Genomic DNA, 27,747 nt, shown 5'->3' with positions numbered 1-27,747 from the left:
TCACTTGAAAACGAGCATTGGCGAGCTATTGATAATATAAAATAATAAAAAAAACATTGTGGGAAACGACTCCCTCTGAAGTAGCATATGTTTTGAGAAAGAGCTAATTTCTCACTAAAATAATAAAAGACTTCTAGCCAGAAGACATTTATTCCTATCTGAAAGCACAAAAAAATCGTCCAACAAGGGTGTTTTTTTTCTCTTATCATTTTCTCGCAACTTCGATGACCAATTTAGCTCAAATTTGTACAGGCTTGCTACTTTATGCTTATGTTGGGATACACCAAGTGAGTAGACTGGTCTTTGACAATTACCAAACGTGTACTTTCCCGTTAAGGCCACGCGTAATTCCCGATTCGGAAATAGGTTAATCATAAGGAAATGGTATAAGTCTTCCGGATGAGATTCTTTATCTCTAACTGTCACAAAATGTCACAGACCAATTCTACTGATCGTTCTATTAGAATAAATATAGACATTTATTGTTTTACAACAAAGAAAACATTTCGTTTAAGTATACCTCATTCGCGAACTTAAGAGGAAACAAATTGTTTAAAACATATTTTAGACTCGTCGTTTATTAGGTCTATATACAATAACAATGCTTGTTAAAGGAACACGTTGCCTTGGATCGGACGAGTTGGTCTTTAAAAAGCGTTTGTTACCGTTTGTTATAAAATGCATATGGTTGAAAAGACGTTTTAAAAGTAGAACACAATGATCCACACAAATTTGTCTCGAAATTGCGTGGTTTTCCTTTGACTTTGCGAACTAACACGGTCGGCCATTTATGGGAGTCAAAAATTTGACTCCCATAAATGGCTGACCGTGTTAGTCGACGAGGTAAAAAGAAAACCGTGCAATTTCGAGGCATGTTTGTGTGGATCATTGTATTCTACTTTTGCAACTTCTTTCTACCCATATGCATTTTATAACAAACGGTTTCAAAGACCAACTCGACCGATCCAAGGCAACGTGTTCCTTTAATAAAGCACTTACAACTTAAACTTTCGACAAAAACACACAAACCGCATTTCTGTTTCGATATAATACCATTAACAAAACCAATGGCACTGGTTTTGATATGAATCCCATAGGTTTCGCAGCCAGGGTCCAATTTCATAAAGCTGCTTAAGCAAATAAATGTGCTTACCAATTGCCTATTTAGCAGAAATGACGTGACACCAGTCACAAATTGAACATTTACGACATCGTAGTTTGGATGGTATAACATCTGGTAAGCATCATTTTGTTGAGCTTAGCTACTTGTTGCGTAGCTCTATGGAATTGGGTTTAATCTCTTGTGAAAACTATATAATTATTTTTACAAATAAAAGAGCTAATGATCGAAGTACTCGATACACAAGCATCCAACCGAATATTATTCGAAATGCAAATATTGCGTACTTTTGAAACCATAGAGCACAGACAGAGACCTAAGCTTGCTCTATAGTCCTGGGCCCAATTTCATAAAGAGTGAAACACAACAGTTTGCAAAGCACAGAAAAGTATTGCACAACAGAAACATGTTGCCAGCCAAAACTCCGTAACTGGTACCCCACGCAATGTTTGCTAAGCAAAGAAATTTGTCAAGCAGTATTTTATGCTCAACAGCTTTATGCAATTGTGCCCTTATCGCAAATACGCGCAGGTTAGGCTTGGAATGAGGTAGGTGCAATCTGTTTTAGCTGGCGATCGCCCAATTTCATAGCGCTGCTTAGCGGCCAATTTTGGGCTTACTGTGCAAATTCTTTTTCATAGCGCTGCTAACCGTAAGCACACGAAAAGGCATGTACTAACCTTCCGGTTCTACCGCACGAAAATAAATGACGTCACAATGCAAATCCACGGTAAACACGCGATATGGCCGCCCAATTCTTCTGCTAACCTGTGAAATACGCTAGGGCTTAAGCAAATTTGCTTACTGTTAAGCAGCAGCGCTATGAATTTAGGTCCTGGTCTGATCGCTAGCTAGACCAGCATGCGCCTCGTTCAACACATAGCGCTTGCGCATTGGGTATTTGCGAAAAGGTCTATGCTGATGAAACACACAAAGGATTCATACTGATATTTTCAAATAAATCCAGTCGGGTTTGCTTTTATTGTGAACCCTTTTCAAGCACTGCGTAGATCGGTATACTCGAAGAAGTGTCTTCTTTCCGAACGATGTCTGATTCAGCAGGAACGACAGAGGGCGTGCTTGCTTCCAGGTTGTCCTCAGTTGAAGAACTCCTTGAAATAGATCGTGAATCGCTTTGCCTTTTGATAGAATCTCTCAAAATCTTCGAGCCAGCAACTTTGGAACTAGCAGTGCGGTGTGGTTTCTTCGGCGTTATGGAATTACTCCTATATAAAGCTTGGTTCTGGATCTTAGATGGCAAATCCTTTTCTGAGATTGCACTCCTCAAGTTGGTGCTATCATCTCTTGCATCTTGAGGGTTCACTGATGAGGAAACTGATGATCTGTTTTGTGACTTGTCTGGCATTGCGTAAAGACCTTCGGGAACATTTTGTGGTCTTGATTTGGTTGAAGGGTTTGAAGTGTTGTCACTATTAGTGGACTTCTTCCTATACTTTTCAACAGGCTTCTTGTGCTTTTTATCTGGCTTGGCGTAGACAATGCCAGCCGGAGGTTCCTGATCGGTTTTGCTGTCACCGTTGTCTATTTTGGACTTTCGCTGTTTGTCTGGCATCGCATATACAACCTGGTTATCAGCACCATCATTTAGGTGACAAGTTGGTGAAACGACACATACTTTCTTCAGCGACGAAGAGTCTCGAACGGAAGTGCGAACTTGAGAGGTGTTAAGATCAATAGACTCATATGCACAAGGTTGAGTGGCAAGCTCTGGTGGGATTCGAACCTCATCATGTCGGTCGTTACCGACTGACGCATATGTACTGTCAACTAAGTCTACCTCTGAAGGGTTTCTTCGTGTACCTCCATCAAAGCTTACAGACTGCTGAAAGATGTCTGGTCCAATTGTATCGTACCCATCGTGGCTCGACTTGTGAGGACCTGAACTTAAATCCCCTGCTGAGTGACGAAGTCCTGATTGATTGGGTCTCTGTGGTTGGTGAAAATTATCGATTGATGCGTAGGTTTCTCCGTACCCAAGCCCGTCATTCGACACGGGTGCAACGATCCGAGGAGAGTTGTTCCCGGTTGTCTGCTCAAGACGGTTATCGAGTTGTTGTAAAGATGAATTGGATGCTGCCAGAACAACTTCAGCTTCCATCATGAGCGCGTTGGACTCTGATGTACCGGTGTGACTGCGAAGATCAACCGATCCCATGTCGGTATTATACGCTACCCCCATTTTAATGAGATCATTGTCTGTTGCTTTCTTGCTCTTACTTGTTCGTCTGTACCTAACCAAGAAGATACAGCAGATAATAGCGACTATCACCAATAATGCCACCGCAGCTACTATGATCCAGACATAAATACCAATACCATCGTCAGTTCCCTGAGGACGACCTGTTCTTACAGAGCGTGTTGATTTCTCAGTAGTTACCATAGCTGAGGTAGTCTCAGGTAGGTCTTCGCAACGGGTCAACTCTGTAACTATCACACCACTGCTGCACTGAAGTGTACTAACTGGGGCGCTAGAGTTGGTTAATCCAATGCTATTTGAAGCTGTGCAGGTGGTCGACATCCTAAGTCCAATGTCCCTTCCAGTGGTCAATACAAGAGTTGCACCCTCGTTTTCTATATGACTCCTATCTATCTGGATATCCGTCCACTCATTGGAAGAACTGTCCATCTCCTGAATACTCCAGTGGTAATTTGTAACAGGGGGCACGGCATCCACATTACAGATAAACTTGGTTTCAGCTTCACCGAAGACGGGGGTTATTTCAACCGTCATTGGAATCTGCAGTGGAGAAAGCGTGCAGTTCGGTCCATTGGTGTTGTCTGCACCTGCAACACAAGTGAACACCTTGTAGTTGTCACTCTCTGAGAGCGTGTAGCAAGGTAAGCTGAAGGTCTCCCCACGTTGGGCTTGCACACTTCGTACTGATCCCGTAGAATCATACACCCAAGTAAGTTTGACTGTTTCCATAAACGCATCACGCGGTACCCCACAAGTTAACTGCACCTCGCTGCCTATAGACACAACCTCCGGGGTATACCTACAAAGTGGAGTTGGCACGGGCGAGAGGACCGTCAGAAACGCTACCGCCGAGTACTCAGTAATTGCGTCGCCTCCAACAGCCTTCGTCACCCAGCAGCTGTAGCGTCCACTGTCTCCGTAACTAACGTTTGTAATGTGCAACCCAAATCTTCCATGTTCGAACGACTGGGTGAGGCGTTGATTCACGGAACTGTCCCATGAACTTGGGGTCCTGCATGTTCCGATGACACCGAATGGATCACCTTCAGTCTTCGAAGCTGTAAACACCCAGTTCATGTTAACACATTTAAAAGTGTCTGCAGTTTGGCACCAGAAATGTACGTCTCCACCGAGTGTCACCTCTATGGACATAGGGTTTTCCACAAAGAAATCCTCAGCGGCTGAGGTGTACAAAACTCCAACCAGGAAAAACACAAATCGGCACAACGTCGCCATACTTAATAATTGATTTCTTGACAGTAAATTTTCAAAATGCCAATCTGAATAGATTTCCACGCTAGAGTTTACAACATAAACTTGTTACCATGACCATTCGACTACTGAAACTGAGACACAGACAAATGAAGCTAATGATCTTTGCTTTTCCTTATTAAAAGTTAATCCTCCAAAGGATGTGCGACTGGTTGACAACAAAAAATGAACTCTACCCTTTTCCGGCCCAAAACAAAACAAACTGTTTTAACAACGCTTTCCGCTCAGGATCTCATAACGTCATACACTGTATAACAAGTCTGCTGGAACAGTTATTTGAGGGAAGCTTATGGGTTGATTTTGTTATCTTCTTTTTTTTGCAACGAAAATAAATTACGCAGATTCATGGCTTCTGTGTGAAAACGCACCGGTGGAAACCAGTGCTTGGCCTGCGGGTTGCGTAATACCATGGGTGTGCCGTGGCCTTGCCCAATTGGCTGTAGTGTTAGAGGGTGATTAATTGTTATTCGTGGGAAAGACCTATAATCTTCAATGTAATCACTTGATCAAAATTATTTTAACACGGCCTTTATTGTGTAATTTGCAAACTCATAGACCGTGTGTTTACTGTGAACAATAAACAGGTGTACGAAATGCTTTAAGGAAAGACACCCCGTCGGTATTGCTTTTACCTGTGAACAATTATTGTTCGCTTCTATAAAGTGAGAAATAGCTATCGATACATTCATATGTACAAGCATAACAATACTTAAAATATATACTAAAGTAAGGCCTTGTCACACTAATGTAATTGTGTTGGGATAAATAGGTATTATTTAAACACCCAGGTGTATATTTTAACTCTTGTTTTGGTGTAAAGTAATGACAACACCAATGGTGTGTCATTTTAACACCCCAGTTTTTGCACGAGTGCACTCAGTATACAGTTCTCCTTCAAACAATAATCACAACACCGTACTTCAGACTATTTTTTTGTTTTTTTTGTAGACAACCGGGGATGGATGAGTCATACGTTTTAAATGGCATGCCAGTTTCCTCCTTTTGTTTAACGCAAATCAGTCAAGTACTTCCTCAGACCCCTAATAAGTGCATTATTTCAGTTATCCACACATAACCATTGACTGACGTGTTATAGCGTGGCAATGTATTGTCCAGCTGTATCCGCATCAGATGCCCTTGGTTTACTCGACTGAACCACCATTTCCTTCAAATGAAGCCCCTCGATAACCAGAATTTGGTAGGTTGTACTTTTTGTTTTACTATTAAATGAAAAAAAAACCCGGGGTGATCAAAAGTACACCATGGTGTTGTCACATGATACCGATGAGATAATCCAGTTTACACCAAAAAGAAGGTTGATAAAAGTTTACTTATGTTTGGAGTATAAAGGGAACATTGACGTCACATGGGTAAACTTCTTACCCAACTGTGCTGTTAAGATGCTGCACCTGTCACTTAAAGACACTGTACACTATTGGTAATTGTCAAAGACCAGTATTCTCACTTGGTTTATCTATGATGTTTTTTTTGCTTTACACTTTGATGTTCTGCAACAATTTTTACCGCAAGTGAACGACCAATTTCCCTTTTTAAAGCGAAAGGGTAAGAATCTTAGCCAAGGTTGAGCAGGTTTTTTAGAGTGTGTCCATACTCAGCTTCTGAAGATGCTGGTCATAAATGCGAAGAATTGTTAAACAAAAATTTCTGCACTAGTTGTTTTACAGTCTATATAATTGCTTAGTGTGCCCAACTCCGTACCTCTCACTCAAGTAGAGTGTAAGCTCAAAGTTCACACAGTACACGCTTATTAGTTAGTACAAACTTTCGTGAAGTTTTATGCAGCATATTCCACCCAGGCCATCTGTGAAGTACAGGTACCATACTCCCCGATCCCCATCGGCTCCTTTTCCTACAGATACTTGTTCAACTCTTCCTGCATTCATGTTGTTTGGTTCATTGAGATGTACAGCGTAAAAGCCATGTGGCCCTTGCCCAAGAAACGGGTGAATGCCTCGGATGTGTCCATTTAGGTCAAACCAGTACAGGTTTTCTCGATACAGTGGTAGTTTAGAGCTTTCAAATATCGAGGCTGTAACAACGAACCCTGCCATCCGATTGATGAAGCACGCCTCTGTGGGGACACCAGGCACAAGTACTTCAGTTATAAGTGTTACTGGTCCGGGTGGAGTGATTATGGGGCATTCCTCATCAGGAGCCTTCGGGGACTGCTTAGCCCGTTGAAGAACAAACACATGGTTGGCAACTCCAAGTATTACCCTGAAGTGAGCATCTGTAGTGGAGGATGAGGAGGGTTCGGAGGAGGGGGTAGAGGAGGCTGTGGAGGAGGGGGCTGAAGTGGGGGAGGATGTCGAAGCAACCTCGTACTTGTACAGGACTTTCATGAAGCTCCTCTCCCCTGTCAAGAGAACACCAACTTCCCGCTCTACATGACGCTGGGAACCAGCCTCATCGGTAAGAGCAGCGTCTTGTACAATTTGGACAGGCTCAAGTGTACTCGAATCAAAAACAAGAATCCGGTCCCTGAGAGAGACAAAAATCATGTCGAACACAGCGATAAAATGTTCAACGATTCCAAGCGCGCCAATCGGTTTGGTTTGGTGGTGCACGGTTCCTTTGGTGTCCGTCAATATGAGCTTTGATCTGCTACGGTTGGTACCCACCATCATGTCATCATTTCCCACATCCGTTTTAACACAGACATTTGATACTTGACTAATCTTTAGTTCATCATGGATGTGTACAATTTCTCCTTTATTATCGAAGACATACACCCTGTCTTTGTCGTGATCATAAATGGAAACCTCTGAAACAATCAAGATATTTCCATCGTTACTTTTGAATCCTTCTTTAACTGGTATCTTCCAGACTGTATCAGGCCTTTGCGGGTACTGAACAACTGGATTCTGAAACGATCCCATATTGGAGCAGTCCAAGAAAACTAATGCATCGATGGACTGAGAACGGGACTGTTGACACAAGCCTGTTGAAAAGGCTATAACAGCTGTCGACTGTCCAACCAAAACGACCCTCTTGAGATTAAAGAATTCTGGCTCAAGCAAATCATTAAGCTGGTTCTTAGTCATGCTACTCAGTTTGACTTTTACATCTTCAAGGGGGTTCCTCTTGCTGGATTCTGCAGATTTGAAGAAGCTGTACTGCATGTTCTTTGTCTTAGAGATACATAAATCAAGAAAATCTGAAGCATCTTTCATCCTTTCTTGATTCTGATCGTTTCCCTCATTTCTCAGAAGCTGCAGAATGACTTCCTTCTTGGCCTTCAAAACCACCTCGGCTATATTGATTTCACAAAGACCGTCACAACCAGAATACACAAGCTTCGCTTTAGAGCTTTGTGTTTCGGCGACAACCGGAATGCCATCATCATTAACTGTGGTGTGTCTGTTTTGCCATGTCAGCAGAGAGACTGATCTCCCATCTTTGGAGTCATCAAATGTCAAAATGGGCGTTGGAATAAAGGTTTCAAAACTAAAACGGTCTTTCCTGGAATCACTTCTTCCACCGATATCTTGGATGTCACCGTAAGTTACGGTGTCTGCCTCTTGAAACTGTTCAGGCAGATACAACGCCCCTGTAAAAGGATCTAGAGATACTGAGATCAGTGGGGGTAGATTTTCAGAGAAGGATCCAATCAACCGTCCGTCTTGGGTAAGGCAAAGGTAGGGCAAGATACTTTGCACCTCGGCTACGCGACATGAGGCTTCCCGGCTGCTGTTGAATTGGTTTCCATCAAATGTCTCCATATCACAACTACAATGCCTCAACACCCTCCTCCAATGTAAAGGTAGCACAGTGAGATGTTTGTTTGCTGTCACTCTCCCAGATCTTTTGCCTGCCCAGTTAGGAAATACCCACCAAGGATGATTCTTCATCTCTGCACCAATAAACATAGACACAGCTCCTGGTATCTGCTGCTGAAATGCTGGGTGATGAGATGCATATTCCTGGACATACGTCATGTACGCATCTTCTGCTGCATTGTCATCACCAAGTATCGCAAGGATCAGCGAGAGATGGAGGCTCACCTTAGGCACTGAAGTGGCCAGAACTTGTAACCGAAGCCTAGCTTCCAGCAACCAAGCGGTATTTTGGTCTTCTTCTTCTGTTGTTGAATTATACAACGGGTAACCTGCATGGCAGTGCAGGAATGATTCCGCAGCCATTTGGACTAAATTGGGGTTACACCCCGGCTCTGAAGTAACTCTATCCCACAAACCTGCTGCTCGGGTAGCTTTTAAGGTATCCATCAATCCTTGATCAAATGCATTGGCTTGGAGCATCAAGCTCTGTATTGTGCAATCAGGAAATATTTCTTGGCAGAAGCCCGAGATCAAATCAACAGCTCCTTTGTAAAAATTTGCAGCTTCCTGTGGTTGGTTGAAGTACGAATGCATGCGTCCGATTTCATTCAGGTACAATGCTTTCTGGCGGGTCCATAGGGAAACATCTCCAGCCATATCTTGTCCACCCATGATGTCAGATTGAGTAAACAGGTCATTCGGAATCCGGTCAATAATCCTTAGAAACATCCCCTCAGCTTTATTAACATCCCCTCTTCCCCACCATACGTATGCTAAGGCAGGATCCAGGCAGAAGTGGACAAGCTTTGGGCAGATTTTTACAAGGGCAGACTTAACTCGAGCCACAGCTGCTAGCAGTTCTCTGTTCAACACATCATCTACTGTTTTAACACTTCCAGGTGGTACCCTATCCTCTTGGATCAAGAATCTATGTGGAAGCATTAGCTCAACTGTATGAGCTAAAGCAGCGATTGGCCAGTTGCCTTTGTCCCTTCCTTCGACAGCTACTGGGAGGAAGCACCAGCTCATCCCATCATAGTCTTGAAACATCTCGCCATCGTTAAAATTATCGTGTGCCTTGACATCTGTTTCCCATGCTGAGCGGCAGTTTCGAGGGAATACATTGGTGGTCGCCTGAGTCACTTGTGGTACTTTTGATTGGACATGTAGCCTGGAGGCAAGGCTATCCTCCTGGTGGAGTAGCTCTTTCAGAAGCCATTCAAGTCTTAGGCGCTCAAGGCGTTTCCTTTTTCTCTGATTCTCCAAACGAGGAACGAGCCCAGGAGGTACCTGTACAAACCCGCTCACCTCATTTGGCAGTCCGAGAATCCTATCAATGCATAAGTTCACTAAGAGTGGAACCTTCTTGGATAAATTAAATCCTCCAAGCTTACCATTTGAGCCGAAAGCAGAGAAGCTCACCTGCTCATCGCTTATGTCGAGATGCTGAAAGGTTTCCCTGCTCTCAGGGAGACATATAAATTTACCAGAATAAAAATCCTCTTCCCACCACAAAAATAGATCCGTTGGGATGCTAGACAAAGATGACTGTGTTGTGGCCACTTGAGACATCTTCAGTTATGAGAACGACTCATCAAGAAGTGGGCCTATACAAAAAACGGATATAGCATCCATTAGATTCAGAATAAAATTTTGAGTGCCTTATAATAATTATTTTAAACCCCCTTCTCCCCCCCCCCACAAAAACCCCACATAACAGCGTTGCTGCTAAACACTTCATCAGTAGATTACATGCTTGCTAATCAAACATACCACCAAACAATGTTCCTGCACCACTGTAACATTGACCTTTGCAAAGGTCAAGCTTTGGTCTTGTGACTTGAATTTTGACCTTGAACTTTCCTTTTTACCCCTATCAATTCAACTTTCCTTAATAATCCAAGAGCTACCAGTCATTCAGGTCAGAAGCAAACAAAATGTCACTTCTAACTGGAGTTACAGTCCTGTGTGGCTGTAACTCACCACCATAACCTTCGACTTTTCAACGCAAAAACAATCCAAACTTTCCTGTCACCAAGGGCAACAACTTCACCCAAGTTAAATGTCACTTCTATCTCAAGTTACAGTCCGCAAACAAAAGTGCCCAGCTGGATAAACGACAAATGCCAAAGGCAATGAAAATACACTCCATTGGGTAAAAAGTATAATGACCTGTTAAAAGAACTAGCTGAGGTCTTAGGTCCTACCACAAAAAAACGCATTTAGGTCAATTTCCAAGCTGTTGCCATGAGGTAAGCACTTTGCATTTTATGTTTTAGTGACACTTCGAAATAGGGGTGTTTATAGCATATCTAACTATTCAACCATATTGTACTGGTAAACATCCAACAAGAGAGGTCGCTATACACAGACTACTTTATGTAATAGTCTCGGTGGTGAAAAAACAGTACGGCTCGATGCCTGAGGGGCAAAGACATAGCAGGCAGGTCGAAACATGTGAATAAACCAAAAGAGGAATGTCTCTCTTACAAGTCTCGGTGAATGAGTGTGTTTGAAATCAGAAGTTGAAATATTTTGAACAAACGCTTACTGCACAAAACCTTAAAATTCAACTATTTAAATTGTACCACAGGATGCCTGTTAAATTAATACTAAATATTAATGCACTCTAAGTCAAAAACTAGTCATATGGGGGTGTATAAAGTGATATAAAAACCGGCTCTGTGAACTCGCTAAATCGTGTAAACCATATAAACAAGCATTCATTGTGCACATTTTTTTATACTGTTATGTGGGACTATCAAACACTGTTACCGCACTGTAAATGGCATGTAACACCTCATTTTGTTTTCATACATCTATACCTGGCCATTTAATATGAAAGAAATTAAATTAAGCCCTCTCAGATTTTCAGGGGGGAGACATACTCATCTAACTAATGTTAAAAGCGGTTTCCTTATTGACTTGAGCCGCCCCCCCCCCATCTCTCCCTCCCCTATTAAAGGTTATAAACCAATGACGTAATTTTTACTTAGAAAAGGGTAGGCCTACTAAGGCAATTTACAGTTAATGGGTACACATGGCTGTGTCTTTGAGTGAAATCTGTTATAGGTTCCTGCCAAAAGTATGCAACAACCGAGTATGATATCCAGTAAAATTAAGTTTACAAATAGAGTATTCAAACTCACCCAATCCAAATTCTACGGCTTGAATGTGCTTTTAAAGACTTGGCAATGAAGACTGGGATCGCTGTTGCAAAGAAGAGGGGATCTGCAGAGCAAAAGAACATTAATCAGCCTTTAGAAGTTGAACATTAATTTCATTTTTTCAATGCTTTGCCAAAGCATTGAAGAATGCAAAGAGAGATGGAAATTAAACTCATTGTTGTACATACTATTAATGAACATACCTTTATAAAAGCCCTATCTTTGTAAGGTTTTCTCCTTCCTTATGAACAGGAAAATCTCATATCTGAAGTAACGTAGTTTTCGAGGAAGAAGTAATTTTCCACAAATTTGATTTTGAAACCTCAGAATTAGATTTTGAGGTCTCGAAATCAAGCATCTGAAAGCACACAACTTTGTGTGAAAAGGGTGTTTTTTCCCTTTCATTATTATCTCGCAAATTCGACGACCAATTGAGCTCAAATTTTCACGGGTTTATTATTTTGTGCATATGTTGAGATACACCAAGTGAGACGACTGGTCTTTGACAATTACCAATACTATCCAGTGTCTTTAATTTGAATTCGCACCAAACAGGCCGCCGTGTTAAATGTAGCTTACATTGTAGGTGAGACCCAATAACTAACTGGTGGGACGCTGTGTTTGAAAATGTTGACGCCTGCAGTCGTAATATATCCTTTTTCATTGTACGACTGCAGGTGTCAACATTTCCCAAATACGAGTACAGCTCCTCAGTTACTGGGTCTGCACATGGAGGTAGAATTACATATAATGCGCTGCTTTGCTCCAATGCCGAGTGTATCTTTTGTCACTTTTTCCAAGATGAAGTCATCTAGCTAGCCCTCCTTGCTTGTTGGGCTTTTTAAACGGCTCTCTGCTGAGCTCTTGAAAGTATTTTTTGTATTATTGATTGTATTATAGTCGCCATAGGCATGAATGATACGGATTGGAATCATCTGTTGCACCGAGTTGCAAACAATACAACGAATGGAGTTCAGGGCTAAAAAGGTCGCCTACCATTGCGAAAAATATATACCCCAAATAAATGCTGTTTCATTGTTGAAAAGGCTATACCCAGGTCCAGGAAGTCAGTGCAGGGCAACAGACACTGACATCCAGAAAGATTCCAGTATCCCTGACCCTGCCACTACTTTTTTTACAATACTCGTACATATTTTATTGCTCCATATAGTAGGGATAATAGTAGTAGGCCTAGTAGCCAAATGTTTACCAAAAAAGGGGACTATACTCATGTATTGAGCAACCAGCAAATTAATTAGTGTATTCCTATTCCTCCACGGTTTCATAGATACTATTTTCATATTTATAACAAATGAAAAGGTGGTGGCATGAACCGGACATTTCCCCGATCCCCTGACCGTGTGACGTCCAAGAAGGATAGCCATGCACGTCACCAGAACAGGTGAGTTTGCATGGCATTGGTGTATTAATTTAACTTGGCATTAACTCGGCCCTTACAAACACTTATACAATCTATATATTGACCATACAACATCCACAGAGTCACGACTGACACAGTGACAGACAAAAGTTCAGTGTGTCTCCACACCATGCCAGAGTAGTCTAAAAATGTAATTTAGGTATGTTGCCCGCCAAATGTGAACCGTACGTATGGAATGGTACTTACTACCATTGTTTTTTCTCTTTTCTTTTTACCTTAATGTACATAACTTACTTGTATTTCATATGAACCAAATGAGCACATCTCTTGTCATTCAGAATTGTTTGAATTCCCGTCTCTTTTCTCCCTCAAACAGTTGAGTTTTGCTTCCAAATTTGCAGCCGAAAACGCAGACGTACAAAAATGTGTACATTATTTACTTTCATGGTTTGGTCAACTGGGGGCGCCAGTCTTGTTTAACGGTGTCCCAAAACACGACAAAAAAGCATGACGATATGATACACGTTAACAGGCCCATCCTCGAAACCACGGTTTTCGCTCACAGACTCGGCGCAAGCTAGCTTGGCCCAGTGGTTGTTTTGACAATTATTGCGCGTGCTTTGCGTACGCGCTTAGGGTTTCAGACTACACTGTATTCTACAGGACGGAGCCTGAAGCCGAATCCAAAGCTGAAGCCGTGGTTTCGAAAAGGGCTAAAGGTTGAGGTGAGTGACAGTTGGACCAATTCACCTTTATTCTTACGGGAAACAAGGGCAGTATCGAAGAGCAAAAAACAAAACCAAGTAAATAAATAACGAGAAAGTTTTGTCTTTGATATTATTTGGCAAAAGAAAGCAAGAAAGTGGTCACGTGTCACGTGCCGATTGTCGTCTGCTGCTGCTCCCCACTGTTACGACAATTTTGTTGTAGAAATCTGCAATCCTCCTCGATTTCATCAAATTTTTCCGTTTTCAACAGTTAAAAAACTCCCAACAAGTTCTAGGATAAATTTCCGTATGGCGCCACCACTTTTTCACTAATTTTTACAAAAGGGGATATATCAATCAGGTAAATTAGATACTATATTATTTTATTTCGAATGAAAAAGTGGTGGCGCCATACGGAAACTTTTCCAAGTTCTACAATACATTCAACTTATTACTGAACACTCTTGTTCGTTGTTTTGCTGGTTTTTATACTCAAGTTTTCCTTTTGGATTGTGTTGCTAAACAAAATAATTCAAGTTTGAAGGTTAGCTATTGAGGGCGCTGTCTAACTAAACACAGCTGCTGAAAACAAAAAGTCAGAGAAAAGTCAGGGACAATTTGTTTAACAACTAGTGCGACACAATTCACAACAACAAAAGCGATTGTGTGACTTTGCTTTGTTTAAATTTGATCAACTGGGATGTGTCCTTGCCCAAGGACCTTTGTTAACACCTTTTGTTGCTGGCAGAATCAAATTAGTTGAACTTACTTACAATTAAGATACGTAGCTTTGTTGGTTTGCGTCGGCGAACAACACAAGTTTCCTTGTTCCTCCTCAGTCCACCAGTCAGTCAGTGCTATTTTATTTTGCATGCAATTGTGCATCAAGAAAAATAAGCATGGCTGCAACTTCTTCTTTTGTGAAGTGGACTGTTTTCCTCGTCATTTTTACTTCAGCATTTGCCCTCAGTTCTTCCAAACCAACAAAATGTGCTGGGTAAGTGTGTACATGTATGATAGTATTTATTTTATCAATATAAACCACAAGGAAAACTGACTGGGTAAGTTTGTAGATGATTTTGGGGGTTGAACCATGGAGGTAGGATTACCTACCTCCATGGTTGAACAAAGAGTTGACTAGAGTGGGATTCGAACCAACGACCTCCGGATTAAAGTGCCGGCGCTCTACCAACTGAGCTATCTAGCCCTATATTGGCGGTGTCCCTATTTTGTCAATAACTTTGTTCAGGGGTGCCAGTCAGAAGCCATACAACCGTTAACTGCCGTGTAGCCAGGGATCACACCCAATTTACGATACAACCTGGGAAGCGGCAGCTAGGGGATCACCTTAAGGGGATGCGACTTTTTGTTTCAGATATCAATATAAACCACAAGGGAAACTGACTGACCAGGTTGTATCGTAATTTGGGTGTGATCCCTGGCTACACAGCAGTTAACGGTTGTATGGCTTCTGACTGGCACCCCCGAACAAAGATATTGACAAAATAGGGACACCGCCAATATAGGGCTAGATAGCTCAGTTGGTAGAGCGCCGGCATGTTAATCCGGAGGTCGTTGGTTCTAATCCCATTCTAGTCAATTCTTTGTTCAACCCCAAAAAGTATTTATTTTACAAACAATTAATCGTTGTTTTATGGTGAAAGAATGAAGGTGGAGGAAGTGAACCATGAATTGTATTGTTAAAGTTAGGGCATACTTAAAAATTAAAAGTTTTTATTTTATTTTTTTAAGATGATTATTTAGGTGCATTCAACAGATGTGACATTGTCCCCCCCCCCCCCCCTCCCGTTTGATATTGGGTAAATGTTGGCTGAAGGAGGAGGACAAAAAAAAAAGAAAATATCCGAAAGTACACAGTCACAGCACAGTTCTCCGTTTAGTTAGTGGGGGGGGGGGGTACTTCTTAGTTCTAGAAATGTGAGGGGAGCCGTGCCTAAATAGAAGCAGGATAGTTCTCACCTACCACAGTGACATTAATAAAAGTTTTATAAATTATAAGACTCGAAGAGTTGTCTATTCACATGATATGATTTTGCCTAGCTATTTTTCATCCCAACAATTTTTTAGACAGAACATTCCCTTTAAAGGGAGTGGACACTTTTGGTAACTGTCAAAGACTAGCCTTCACAGTTGTTGTATCTCAACATATGCATAAAATAACAAACCTGTGAAAATTTGAGCTCAATCGGTCATCGAAATTGCGACATAATAATGAAAGAAAAATAACCCTTGTCACACTAAATTTCGAGGCCTCAAGTTCTAAATCTAAGGTCTTGAAATCAAACTTGTGGAAAATTACTTCTTTCTCGGAAACTACGTCACTTCAGAGGGAGCCATTTCTCACAAAGTTTTATACTATCAACCTCTCCCCATTACTCGTCACCAAGAAAGGTTTTATGCCAATAATTATTTTGAGTAATTACCAATAGTGTCCACTGCCTTTAAATAGAAACATAAGTAATGTATTTGCCATTTAGGCCTATTAACATTCTAAATGCTTTTGTTTTTACAGGGAGACCTGCAAGGGAGTTGAGGCAATCCCAGACTGGGACTACCTTCTGTTTGTCGTCCAGTGGCCGGAAAGCTTTTGCCTCTACTATAATGTACGTACCTGAAATTATCATGACTTAGAAATCTCCTTCTTACTTGTAAAGTGCAGCCTTCAAATGATTGAACATGAAGCACTGCTGTGGTCTCTTTCTCCTTGATTTTACCCTCAGAGATGCCCCAGTTAAAGACACTGGACACTATTGGCATTTGTCAATGATCAGTCTTCTCACTGCGTGTATCTCAACATATGCATAAAATAACAAACCTGTGAAAATTTGAGCCCAATTGGTCGTCGAAGTTGCGAGATAATAATGAAAGAAAAAACACCCTTGTCACACGAAGTTGTGTGCTTTCTGATGCTTGATTTCGGGACCTCAAATTCTAAATCTGAGGTCTCGAAATCAAATTCGCGGAAAATTACTTCTTTCTCGGAAACTACTCCACAGACGGAGCTGTTTCGCACAATGTTTCATACTATCAACCTCTCCCCATAACTCGTTACCAAGATTTTATGCTGATAATCATTTTGAGTAATTACCCGTAGTGTCCACTGCCTTTAAATAAATAACTAACGTCTACCTTGTGTCTTTTTTCAACATGTTTTAACAGGCGTCCCGTTCTACAAACGGTGATCAAAAGTGCATCATACCAAGTGGGGTCAGGGACTGGACTGTCCATGGAACTTGGTAAGAATATTAATTGTCATATGTGCCCCCCTCCCTATCTGGGGCGGCCCACCCCTCCCCTGAACCCCTGTCTTGTGCCTCCCCCCTTGTGTGACTGGAATTATTTAGAGGAGTGTTCTAAGGGTGGGGGGGGGGTACTTCTGCTCAAGAGGAAACTGGTGTGTTCAAGTATGGGAACATCTAGGGAGAAGGGGATACCATCAACCTCAAATTGGGCATGGTATAAACAATTTTTTTTTTTTAAATCAACGATATATATTTTTATTTTTTTTAGGCCGACAAAGATTGGAACTGAAGGACCTACCAATTGCAACAACACCTGGACGTTCGATTTCAGCAAAGTTAAGGTAAATAAGCACGTACTCCTTTTGCAAAGGGGCACTTCCATTGGAAAATCTTCAAGCTTCTTAAGTCGGCCTCAAGTCGCACATTCTCACATTTTGCTCCACACACCTGGAATGCACTCCCCCCCCCCTCAATCATGAAATCCGACTCTCACCGAACATTTAAGAAGTGTATCAAACATTCTCTATACCCTATCTAATGCGCTGCGTTCTTGACGTAGTGGCGCTATATAAATGCCCTATGTGTATGTATGTATGTATGTAAGCCTACGGGAAACCTCTTAAAGGAACACGTTGCCTTGGATCGGTCGAGTTGGTCTTTAAAAAGCGTTTGTAACCGTTTTTTATGAAATGCATATGGGTAGAAAGATGTTGTAAAAGTAGAATACAATGATCCACACAAACATGCCTCGAAATTGCGTGGTTTTCCTTTTACCTCGTCGACTAACACGTCGGCCATTTATGGGGGTCAAAATTTTGACTCCCATAAATGGCCGACCGTGTTAGTTCTCACAGTAGAAGGAAAACCACGCAATTTCGAGGCAAACTTGTGTGGATCATTGTATTCTACTTTTAAATCATCTTTCCAACCATATGCATTATATACAAAACGGTTACAAACGCTTTTGTTTTGACCAACTCGTCCGATCCAAGGCAACGTGTTCCTTTAAAGGGGCACCGAGGTCAAGACGAGGGGAAACCGGCAAGGTGCCATGGCCTTCGTGATTTTTCAGGCCTGGTAGGTACTCTGTCAGCATTCTTTTTTCTTTTTACACCAGACTCTGTAGATCAAATATTAGACTAGATTGGAATTTGTTCTTTCTTCCCTGAAATGTGTTTTGGGTTTTGTTTTTACTAGTATCTTGAGAGCCAGTTGCAAAAACTGAAATGTGTTTTGGGTTTTGTTTTTACTAGGATCTTGTGAGCCAGTTGCAAAAACTGAAATGTGTTTTGGGTTTTGTTTTTATTAGGATCTTGAGAGCCAGTTGCAAAAAGCGTGGCCAGATTTGCTCTCAGGCAGTACCTATGATAGCTTTTGGTAAGTTTTGAATTTGTACGAACTTTGATGGTTTTTTAATTCAAATTTTTAATGAAAATGTTGTCTATGGATTTTGTTTGTATGTTTTTTTTTTGTAATTATTTGTTAAAGGAAGGTACACTATTGGTAATTGTCAAAGACCATTGTTGTCACTTAGTGTATCTCAACATATGCATAACATAACAAACCTGTGAAAATTTGAGCTCAATTGGTCATCAGAGTTGGGAGAAAATGAAGAAAGAAAATAACACCCTTGTTAAACGCATTTGTGTACTTTCAGATAGGAATAAAAAAGTTCGAGCTAGAAGTCTTTTATTATTTTAGTGAGAAATTACCTCTATTTCAAAATCTGTGCTACTTCAAAGGGAGCCGTTTCTCACAATGTTTTATACTATCAACAGCTCTCCAATGCTCGTTACCAAGTCAGTTTTTAAGTTAATATTTGTTTTGAGTAATTACCAAACGTGTACCTTCCCTTTAATCAAAACGGCAAACAACTTTAAAGTAAGCTTGTACATGTTGGTGCACGGTATTTTCACAAGAACATTAAACCCATCCAAGTTTATAAGTTGACTGGGTTTCAACCGCATCTCTGGTCTCATCATTTTTTAACGGACATAAATCAGAAATTTAAAAAATGGAACATGCATAAATCATTTCTCAGATAACAATGTGAAAATTTTTCCAAACCGCATTACTTTAAAGGGAATCCTTTCTCAAAATAGATCATCAACAGCTGCAGTGACCAAAGAATTTTGTATATGGTCATTGTTTTTTTAGGTATTAACCAATCTATGAACTTACATGAAACACCTCATCGCCTACTCTTTTATTACATCCATAACCTACTATGTATTGATCATCCTCAAAATTTGCTGGAAGTTTACAAACTAGGAATCCAGTTTTGTTATTTACAATACATTTTGGTTGTTCACACATTTACATTAAGAGAGTAAGTAAGAATGAATCTTGATTGATTCCAGTCCGCTAAACAAAACCAAAAAGACAGCGATCTGTTTATAATACCGATAAAATTGTTATGGGTTAGAGTCATGCCAGTAGGAGATACACTGACAATACAAGGTTTTTACTGATAAGATGTGTAGATTACACACATTGGATTCTTCCTGCTTTATTGGGCAAACATTGCAACACTACTCATACTTCCTTCCTCCTTTCCTCCTATTGTGTATTGCATGGTGTCGTGCATGGTATTATGATAATAAGCCCAATCGTTTCCTTGTTTTAGGCTTGGAATGCCATGGGCAGAGAGTTACATGTAACTTCCCTGCGAAAAAAAATAGAATCTGTATTTTGGGGGACTTTTTTTTAAGGTTCCCTCTTTTATTATTCATTTTTAGAAAATTTACAAATTCTACAGTGAGCAGTTTTATGGGACAGTTATTAGGGAAAGGACGTAGCTGTGTTGTATAAAATATATTACATGTATATTCAGTAGGATTTGAAACTTTGCATGGTGAGAGTATAGCTAAGAGAGGTTTGCAGTAACACCATTTGAATATATTTTATTTTAGTAGTGGTGGTTCTGAAAAGAACTGGTGTGGATGAGTAGATAAGAACCCAGGGGTGGTTTTCACAAAGGTAGTCCTAACTTAGGACTAGTCATGTCTCTTAGCATTGCCTAGGATTAGTCCTAAGTTAGGACTACCTTTGTGAAATCCACCCCAGTGCACTTATCGAAAAGAGAAGGGGTTCGCCCCGGTGTTCCTGGCTGTGGCTGCTGTATGCGCCGTAGCACCTTGTAAATTCTTATAAGGTGCTAACTAACTGGGTCTCAAAATTCATCACTGAAATAACCTATCTTTCTGAAAGTTTGTATATAACTCATCAGCGCCTTGAGTACCATGTTTGGTAGACCCCTTGGACCATGTTGGTGGGCAAGTTAGGTTTACGTGTATTAACGCCGCGTCGCCTAAAATGCACACTTCACTGCATAACGCACAGCATACTCTATGCAAAGAGTTATATATGAAAACGCACAGTGAAATTGCCCACCAGTATGGCGCATTCAAGATTTTTCTGATGATGAGGTCAGGTGAAATGGGTCAATATAAGACTTTGATATTATGTGGAACAATAGATAAGAGTTCTGCGTAGTCTATGTTATCTGTGATTAAACTGTCACCATAATAGGCTTCTGGAAACTTGAACCTTGGCTGTTCTATTGATGATGGGAACAGTGTTTGTTTTGAAGTAACAAAGTTTGTTTTGATTAAACTGTCACCATAATAGGCTTCTGGAAACTTGAACCTTGGCTGTTCTATTGATGATGGGAACAGTGTTTGTTTTGAAGTACTTATGTTTGATATTGCTACATTGTTAACCCGTAAACTAAAAAAACCATTGTATTGCATTTTATTGTTCACTTTTAAAGGGAAGGTACATGTATATTTCTAGTAACCACTCTTAAAGGCAGTGGACACTATTGGTAATTACTCAAAATAGTTATTACCATAAAACCTTACTTGGTAACGAGTAATGGGGAGAACTTGATAGTATAAAACATTGTTAAAAACGGCTCCCTCTGAGTAATGTAGTTTTGAAGAAAGAAGTAATGTTCCACAAATTTGATTTCGAGTCCTCAGATTTAAGCTTGGGCGATATCACGATATTATCGAATATCGCGATATTAAGTTGGACACGATTTCGATATCGGATGGATTTGGTTTTAATCGAAATATCGATATATCGCGATATATCGCGATGATCGCGATATATCGATATATCGATGAAATATTGCGATGTATTTGCTAGCTGAGACATCTTGCACCCCATAGGTTTGGAGTAAAACCAGAAGAATAGGTCATTAGAACACCTTTCTTATGCTAGGACTGTCTCTTCTACAACTTTCACTTGAAAGACTGATTATGTCAAATTTCATTAATCGCGATTATATCGAATATCGCGATATATTGTCGGCGATATATTGTGAATAAAATAAATCAATATCGCCCAAGCGTACTCAGATTTAGAATTTGAGGTCTCAAAACCAAGCATCTGAAAGCACACATCTTTTGTTTGACAAGGTTTTTTTTTCTTTCACTATTATCTCGCAACTTTGATGACCAATTGAGCTCAAATTTTTACAGGTTTGTTATATTATGCATATGTTGAGATTTATCTAGTAACCACTCTTAAAGGCAGTGGACACTGTTGGTAATTGTCAAAGACTAGCCTTCACAATTGGTGTGAATGTTGTTACACAATTGTGCTGCAGTTATTAACAAACCGTAACACACGCTTTTCATGTCTTCTTTGTTTTAGGGCTCATGAGTGGGACAAGCACGGCACCTGTGCCTCGTCTCTTCCGGCGCTCTACGGAGAACACAACTATTTTGGATCCACGCTTAAAATGCACTCACATTTCAACATGGACAGGTAGGTCCTTAGGCATAGTTTTCTCATGGGTTCAAATCCCACCTGTGGTACTGGTGGATTGTCCTTTGAAATGTCGATTTCCCCTCGGGAGCTGCGTTCTACATTATGCAATTGTTGCATGCTGTGAGAGGATCCATGGTGTTTGGTACACCCAAGGGGGGCAAACGCCATCTGAGGCGAAGCTTAAGCTGAGTCCGAAATGGCGACTGTGGCTACAGCTTCGGCTAGATCAGCGCGTCTGCCTATTCTTCAACACTGGCAGATACGCTGATCTAGCCGTAGCTGTAGCCGAAGTCACTGTTTCAGACACGGCCTTAATTGGATGCCACGGAGACTATGGCCTCTGTTGCCCTCGTCTTGGGTTTGATGCCTCGTCAAAAGTGTCCTTATAGACTTCTAAGATTTTCCAATGGCCATGCCCTTTGCAATATGTCAAATGGCCTTGCCCTCTCAAAGATGAAATCCCAGGCCTGTATATACCCTATGCACAACGCACATACACGCGCGTCTCCTGTCTGACTTTTTTTTGGTCAAAATGTGCACAAAAGGAATAGATCCCCCAAAAGGCTCCAATGATTGACGCGCTTTGTTCTGCGGTGCCTAAATACATGTATCATCCTTTTGTGCACGTTTTGACACTCAAAATGGCATACAGGAGATGCGTTCAAAGTACGCTGCGCATTCATAGGGTCTTTTGAATGACATTTTATCACCTTCAGTTCAAACCACTGAGTTATGAATTTGTTTTATTCCCTAGCATCCTCAGTGCTGCAGAAATTGTACCGTCCAAGACCAGCAATTACACCCGGGATGCCATATTCAATGCAATCAAGGCGGGAGCAGGCGGGATGCCAGACCTAACCTGCTACCAAAAAAACCTACACGTAAGTCTACCCATTCTAATTGCCTTTATCACAACATATGCTTTTTACTTCCATGCAAGCATACATATATTATTGGTTTATTAAAAAACATCCAAACTTGGCAGCCAGAGGCTGAATTGCGTTTAAAATTACAGACCATAAGAAAATATATATACTATTTTTAAAATTACAGAAAAACATGCAATAGCAAACGCCATCAAGTTGTGCATTGAGGGTTTGGGTTAGAACTCCACTTGTAGAAGGGGGGGTTCAATTCATAGAGCTGCTTTGGAAACAATATTAGCTTAAAATGTTTCTGCTTAAAATGTTTCTGCTTAGCAAACACAAGCAGGAAAAAAGTCACAGTTGGTACATGTGTCATAGTATGTTTGGCTGGTATTCTTACACTAGTAAGCAAACTTGATATGTGCTTTTTTAGCTATTTTCTATGCTTAAGCAGCTCTATGAAATTTTGGTCTTGGGGGCAATTCCACCAAAAAGTGTCCTCGGCCCAAAAAATTGAAGTCAAATTTGTGGATTTAAATTTAAAGTAGCAAGAAAGAGTGATACCTAGTGATTTCAAATCTATGTTTGTTTCATTTTTTTTCCTTGGTTTTCCATGTTTTTCATCGTTTATTAAAAAAGTTTTTTTTGTGCCAAATTCATGATTTTTGGGAAATGTTTGGCACAATTGTCTAAAATGCCCTCCTGGTTACATTTTAGATGATATTTCAATTATTCTTGGCTTAAAACATATAACTGGTGGTAAGTATTCACAATTTTAAAGAAACTTCATTGTCAATTTATTCACAGGGTGCTGCCACTCGTTTTAATTAGCCCTTAATTACCAATTATGAAATGTAATGTCCATGACATTGCATGGTGTTTAGTTTCATATTTTAAAGCCAGTAAGAGATATTTTCATGAGACTTCATACGCAAAGCTAGTTTTTAGGGGCTAATCCTATAATGCAAGAAAATTAATAAAAAATTAATTACAACTGTGCTAACGAGCGTCATGGACATTACATTTAGCGTCATGGACATTACGTCATGGACATTACATGTCACATGAAACTTACCTTTTTGAAGGTAAATGCTACAATTTATCAATTGGACCTATTGTAGGTAAACCTGGACTAGTCAAAGAGAACATTTGTCATAGACTTCATCAGAAATTTGTTTCAAGCTCTTTTTTTAGCAGCGCGTTTAGTGGCAACATCGTGCACAGATTCTACAAACTGACAGCCCAAATCCGAGATTTTCAGGTGAGTTTTCTCATGGAACTGATCTTTCCTAAAAACATTCAAGTGACATTTTCATACTGAAATGTATGTGAACTGTTGCTGAGACAAGTTTAAATGAATGTAGGACATAATAAACACACTTTATCATCAAAGAAGACTTCTCGAGGCCTAGGCGTAATGCAGATTTGTACACATCTGCGGATAGCTTGGATACAAAGACGTCATACATAAAGTAATTTTTTATTTTTACATAATTTCAGAATGGCTAAGACTTGAGTAGAGAGGCAGAAAAGGTATAGAGAGAAAACAAGACAAAACATGGAAACATGATTGTGATAAACAAAGCCCCATGCAGCCAATCTTTCCTTCATTTGTTGTTCTCTGTTCTTGTTTTGCATGTCAATCTAGGTGGAACGTGTAGAGGATGACCTCGGTGACTGTCTCGTATTTGGAAAACTAAGGAAGCATCTACGTTTGACCTGTTCCTCCCAAGAAGTCCTCCCAACTCATTTTAACTGATCTTCTGGGAATTGTTCACCCAGTCTTGAACATAGCAGTATCCAGATCAACTTTGAAAATTACAGAAACCTTTGATGTTTAATTTCCATTTACTGTCGTCACAAAATGTTGACGCAAGATGTTCAGTATATTACTCAAGATGAACAATCACCTTGTGAGAAACACATAAAAGGGAATTATGTTAAAGATAATTGGAAAAAAAAGGTTACTTCATGTATACCTACATCTTTGGTCTATCATAACTACTCCAAAGCAGAAGCCAGCCTGGTTGGATGTGGACGGAAAGTGCAAAAAGGGGACTTACCGAGGGGCGGGGTTTAAGTGAGATTCTGGGGGAGGTTTGGTTCTTAAAAATGTTTGGAAGAGGTTAAACATTAAGATAGGGACATTCATTATAGTTTAAAACCCATATTAAGAGCAAGGCAGCACATGGGTTTACAAATTCAGGGTAAAAGCATGATGCATCATTTTACAAGTTTGACGTAATGTCCATGACGCTAAAAATAACCCAAAATGTAATGTCCATGACGCTCTATTAAGACGTGTAACAAGAAAGTTGACAGGTTTTCTTAAAAATATTATCACTGTTCATGTTAACTACTTCCCTGTTTAGCAAATAAAAAGGTATTCTAAAAATTTTGAACTTTAACTTCACAGAGTTTTGGAATTGAGTGTGTTGTACCCAAAACCCACTTCCGTTTTTCGTAATGTCCATGACGCTCGTTAGTAGTGCTCTGACTCCTTAATTAATTTGAACTTTTCCAAATACATAGTATCATTTGACTTACTAGGACACAAGATACTAGTATCAAGCACAAAACTATAAATCAAAGCTACTTGGTGTGTTTAACTGACCAACAAAGTTCTAAAAATGTCTCAAAACGTAATGTCCATGACGTGGAATTGCCCCTTGGACAGCATGGTGTACACACAGTGTTCTATCAGACATACAACAGTGTATTAACGATACGTCAATATTTATTGATGTACTTCTGTTTTCTTTCAGGATGGGAGTGGGATCCAGCAGTACCTAGCAGAGGTAAGGCTCTGTATTGACAAAACGTTTAAACCCATGGATTGCCCGAAACCCAGCTCCAAACATGTCACCAGGACAGCGTATTATGAACCCTGCTCCTCCAAGGTTCCTATCATGTTACCCCCTATCACTGCTTAAAGGTGTGTACTTCGGGTTATTACTCTACTAAGTAGATGACCATAAAAACTTACTTGGTAAAGAGCACTGGAGAGCTGTTGATATTAAAAAATATTGTCAGACACAACCCCCTTTGAAGTACTCAAGTTTAGAGAAAGAAGTAAGTTTGTAATCAAATTAAGTAGAAAAATTTAATATGGAAAGGTTTGCGGTAACACCATGTAATGGCTATCCCTAATGAGTTGGGGTGGTTCTGAAAAGAACGGTTGGTTTCAACTCGACGTTTCGATCAGTATGCTCTGAGCGTCTTCTTGAGAAAAATGCAAGAAAAGTCATGTGTGAAGATTTCAGCTGAATACAGTGTCTACTAGAAAGCGGTCAGCAAAAATCTGCCATGCATTATTTTCACAATAGCGTCAAATTCAACCGTAGCATTCATGGACGGACACCAGTCCCCACCAAGCCTCAGAAATCTGAACAACAATTTCAAGCATGAATCGTTTCTCACATTCAAATATTTTTAGGTGAAAAGTTCTCCACCTCGTAAGCAATCCAGTCTTAAAAATAGTTTACTTGTACTTTCAACAGCTGCAGTGCTTCTCACCAAGTAAATTTTCATGTTCATTGTTTTTTGGAATATTAACCAACTTATGACACTACCTTTAAATTACAACGGCTGCCATTTTGGAGAAGCTGGAGTTTGCATTAAAAATTCGGGATTTGTTAGTTGTATAATTATTTTTACAAAACACGGAATGAAAATAGTAAAGCACTTTTAAAAATGACCAATGCCTAAAGATGTAAACAAAAATAAATTGTTTACAGTATTTATGTAATCAGATGCAAACTTGCTGCTGTAAAAGCTTAGAATGCATTATTTATAACCTAAAAAACAGTAATTAAGGTGCTTTTCTATCTTTTTATCTTGTGGTTTTCATGAATAACCCTCCTGCCGACCACTTGTATTTTTGAATTTGGTGATAGAAAACGACAAATTTAAGATCAGTTTGTTTAAAGGATTTGGGTACTTTTTGTAACACAAAACACCATGTCCACAGATTTACATTATACTTACGTTTGAAGATAATGATAGGAGAAAGCGTACCTTAAAATATTAGTTGCTGAGGTGCTGTAGTTTTTTGAGAAATAAGTAAAACAATATCATGAAAATACATTTTTATATGCTTAAATATTTTTCGTCTCATGATCACTGAGACGAAAATTATTTTCATGACATTGTTTTACTCATTTTTTTTTTTTTTAACTAGAGCACCTCAGCAAGTAATATTTTCAGGGAAGCTTTCTACTAATATTATCTTCAAACTATGTAAGTTTAATGTAAATCTGTAGACATTGTGTTTTTGTCCTACAAACAGTACATAGATTCTGTAAAATAAAATAAAAACTCACATATACTCGGATACTCGCCGGGTTCGACAGCTTGTAATTCTGCCATTTTATTGTTACAATTTGCTTTATTTGGATACAACAAGATGCATGTGCCATATAATACACACTTGCCTGTATGCCTCATTTTTGAAAGGACAAGGGCACCAAGGCATTTTTTCCTTGGTAAAGGGCACCCTATGAAGACATTTTAAATTTCTACTGGAGTATTTCAAGGGCACTTTAAGGCAATGATCAGGGGCATGGAGGCAACCGCATTAATTACCTCCGTGAAGTATCAGGCCTATGTACATGCTACCCATTTGGGTGGTAAAGGCATTACAGGCAGTGGACACTATGGTAATTGTCAAAGACTAGCCTTCACAGTTGGTGTATCTCAACATATGCATAAAATAACAAACCTGTGAAAATTTGAGCTCAATCGGTCATCGAACTTGCGAGATAATAATGAAAGAAAAAAACACCCATGTCGCACGAAGTTGTGTGCGTTTAGATGGTTGATTTCGAGACCTCAAGTTCTAAATCTGAGGTCTCGAAATCAAATTCGTGGAAAATTACTTCTTTCTCAAAAACTATGGCACTTCAGAGGGAGCCGTTTCTCACAATGTTTTATACCATCAACCTCTCCCCATTACTCGTCACCAAGAAAGGTTTTATGCTAAAAAATATTTTGAGTAGTTACCAATAGTGTCCACTGCCTTTAACTGCTGCTGTGATGGGCATTGCTTTCTGGATCATTTAATAAAATAACTGCCAATCTTAGAATTATTAAACCAAATGAAGTATTATTTAGTACAACACTGCATTGGTGAGCTTTGGTGGTGGTGTTATGTTGGTGTTTGCAGTTTTGGTTGA

The 27,747-nt window shown here is 40.0% G+C and overlaps 2 protein-coding genes and 1 non-coding gene across 3 annotated transcripts; 1 reads left to right on the top strand and 2 right to left on the bottom strand.

Moving 5' to 3' along the window:
- Nucleotides 1-6,380: 6,380 nt before the first annotated feature.
- On the bottom strand, nucleotides 6,381-13,384 carry LOC139950615 (uncharacterized). Its single transcript, XM_071949382.1, has 3 exons — nucleotides 13,253-13,384; nucleotides 11,560-11,641; nucleotides 6,381-10,017 (listed from the first exon to the last, which is right to left on the bottom strand). Exon 3 carries the CDS (start codon nucleotides 9,980-9,982, stop codon nucleotides 6,383-6,385), a length of 3,600 nt encoding a protein of 1,199 aa, XP_071805483.1. The 5' UTR covers nucleotides 9,983-10,017; nucleotides 11,560-11,641; nucleotides 13,253-13,384; the 3' UTR covers nucleotides 6,381-6,382.
- An 856-nt stretch (nucleotides 13,385-14,240) lies between these two features.
- LOC139950612 (ribonuclease Oy-like) lies at nucleotides 14,241-27,697 on the top strand. The gene is made up of 8 exons (XM_071949375.1): nucleotides 14,241-14,662; nucleotides 16,199-16,289; nucleotides 16,846-16,922; nucleotides 17,197-17,269; nucleotides 18,238-18,305; nucleotides 21,591-21,704; nucleotides 22,462-22,588; nucleotides 25,339-27,697. The coding sequence occupies exons 1-8, from the start codon at nucleotides 14,565-14,567 to the stop codon at nucleotides 25,504-25,506; spliced, it is 816 nt and encodes a 271-aa protein (XP_071805476.1). The 5' UTR covers nucleotides 14,241-14,564; the 3' UTR covers nucleotides 25,507-27,697.
- Nucleotides 14,800-14,872, bottom strand: Trnak-uuu (transfer RNA lysine (anticodon UUU)). The gene has a single exon. It is a non-coding gene; the product is annotated as a tRNA-Lys (tRNA).
- Nucleotides 27,698-27,747: the final 50 nt, after the last annotated feature.

This window comes from Asterias amurensis, chromosome 18 (genome assembly GCF_032118995.1).
Source record: "Asterias amurensis chromosome 18, ASM3211899v1".
NCBI lineage: Eukaryota > Metazoa > Echinodermata > Asteroidea > Forcipulatida > Asteriidae > Asterias > Asterias amurensis.
The sequence above is the reverse complement of the archived record's forward strand: the minus strand, read 5'-3'. Positions and strand labels throughout refer to the sequence as shown.

Coding starts and splice junctions, on each gene's coding strand:
- LOC139950612 (XM_071949375.1), top strand. CDS start 14,565: ATGGCTGCAACTTCTTCTTTTGTGAAGTGGACTGTTTTCCTCGTCATT. Junction 18,306..21,590: donor AGTACCTATGATAGCTTTTG/GTAAGTTTTGAA, acceptor TCTTTGTTTTAG/GGCTCATGAGTGGGACAAGC. Junction 22,589..25,338: donor GCTACCAAAAAAACCTACAC/GTAAGTCTACCC, acceptor GTTTTCTTTCAG/GATGGGAGTGGGATCCAGCA.
- LOC139950615 (XM_071949382.1), bottom strand. CDS start 9,982: ATGTCTCAAGTGGCCACAACACAGTCATCTTTGTCTAGCATCCCAACG.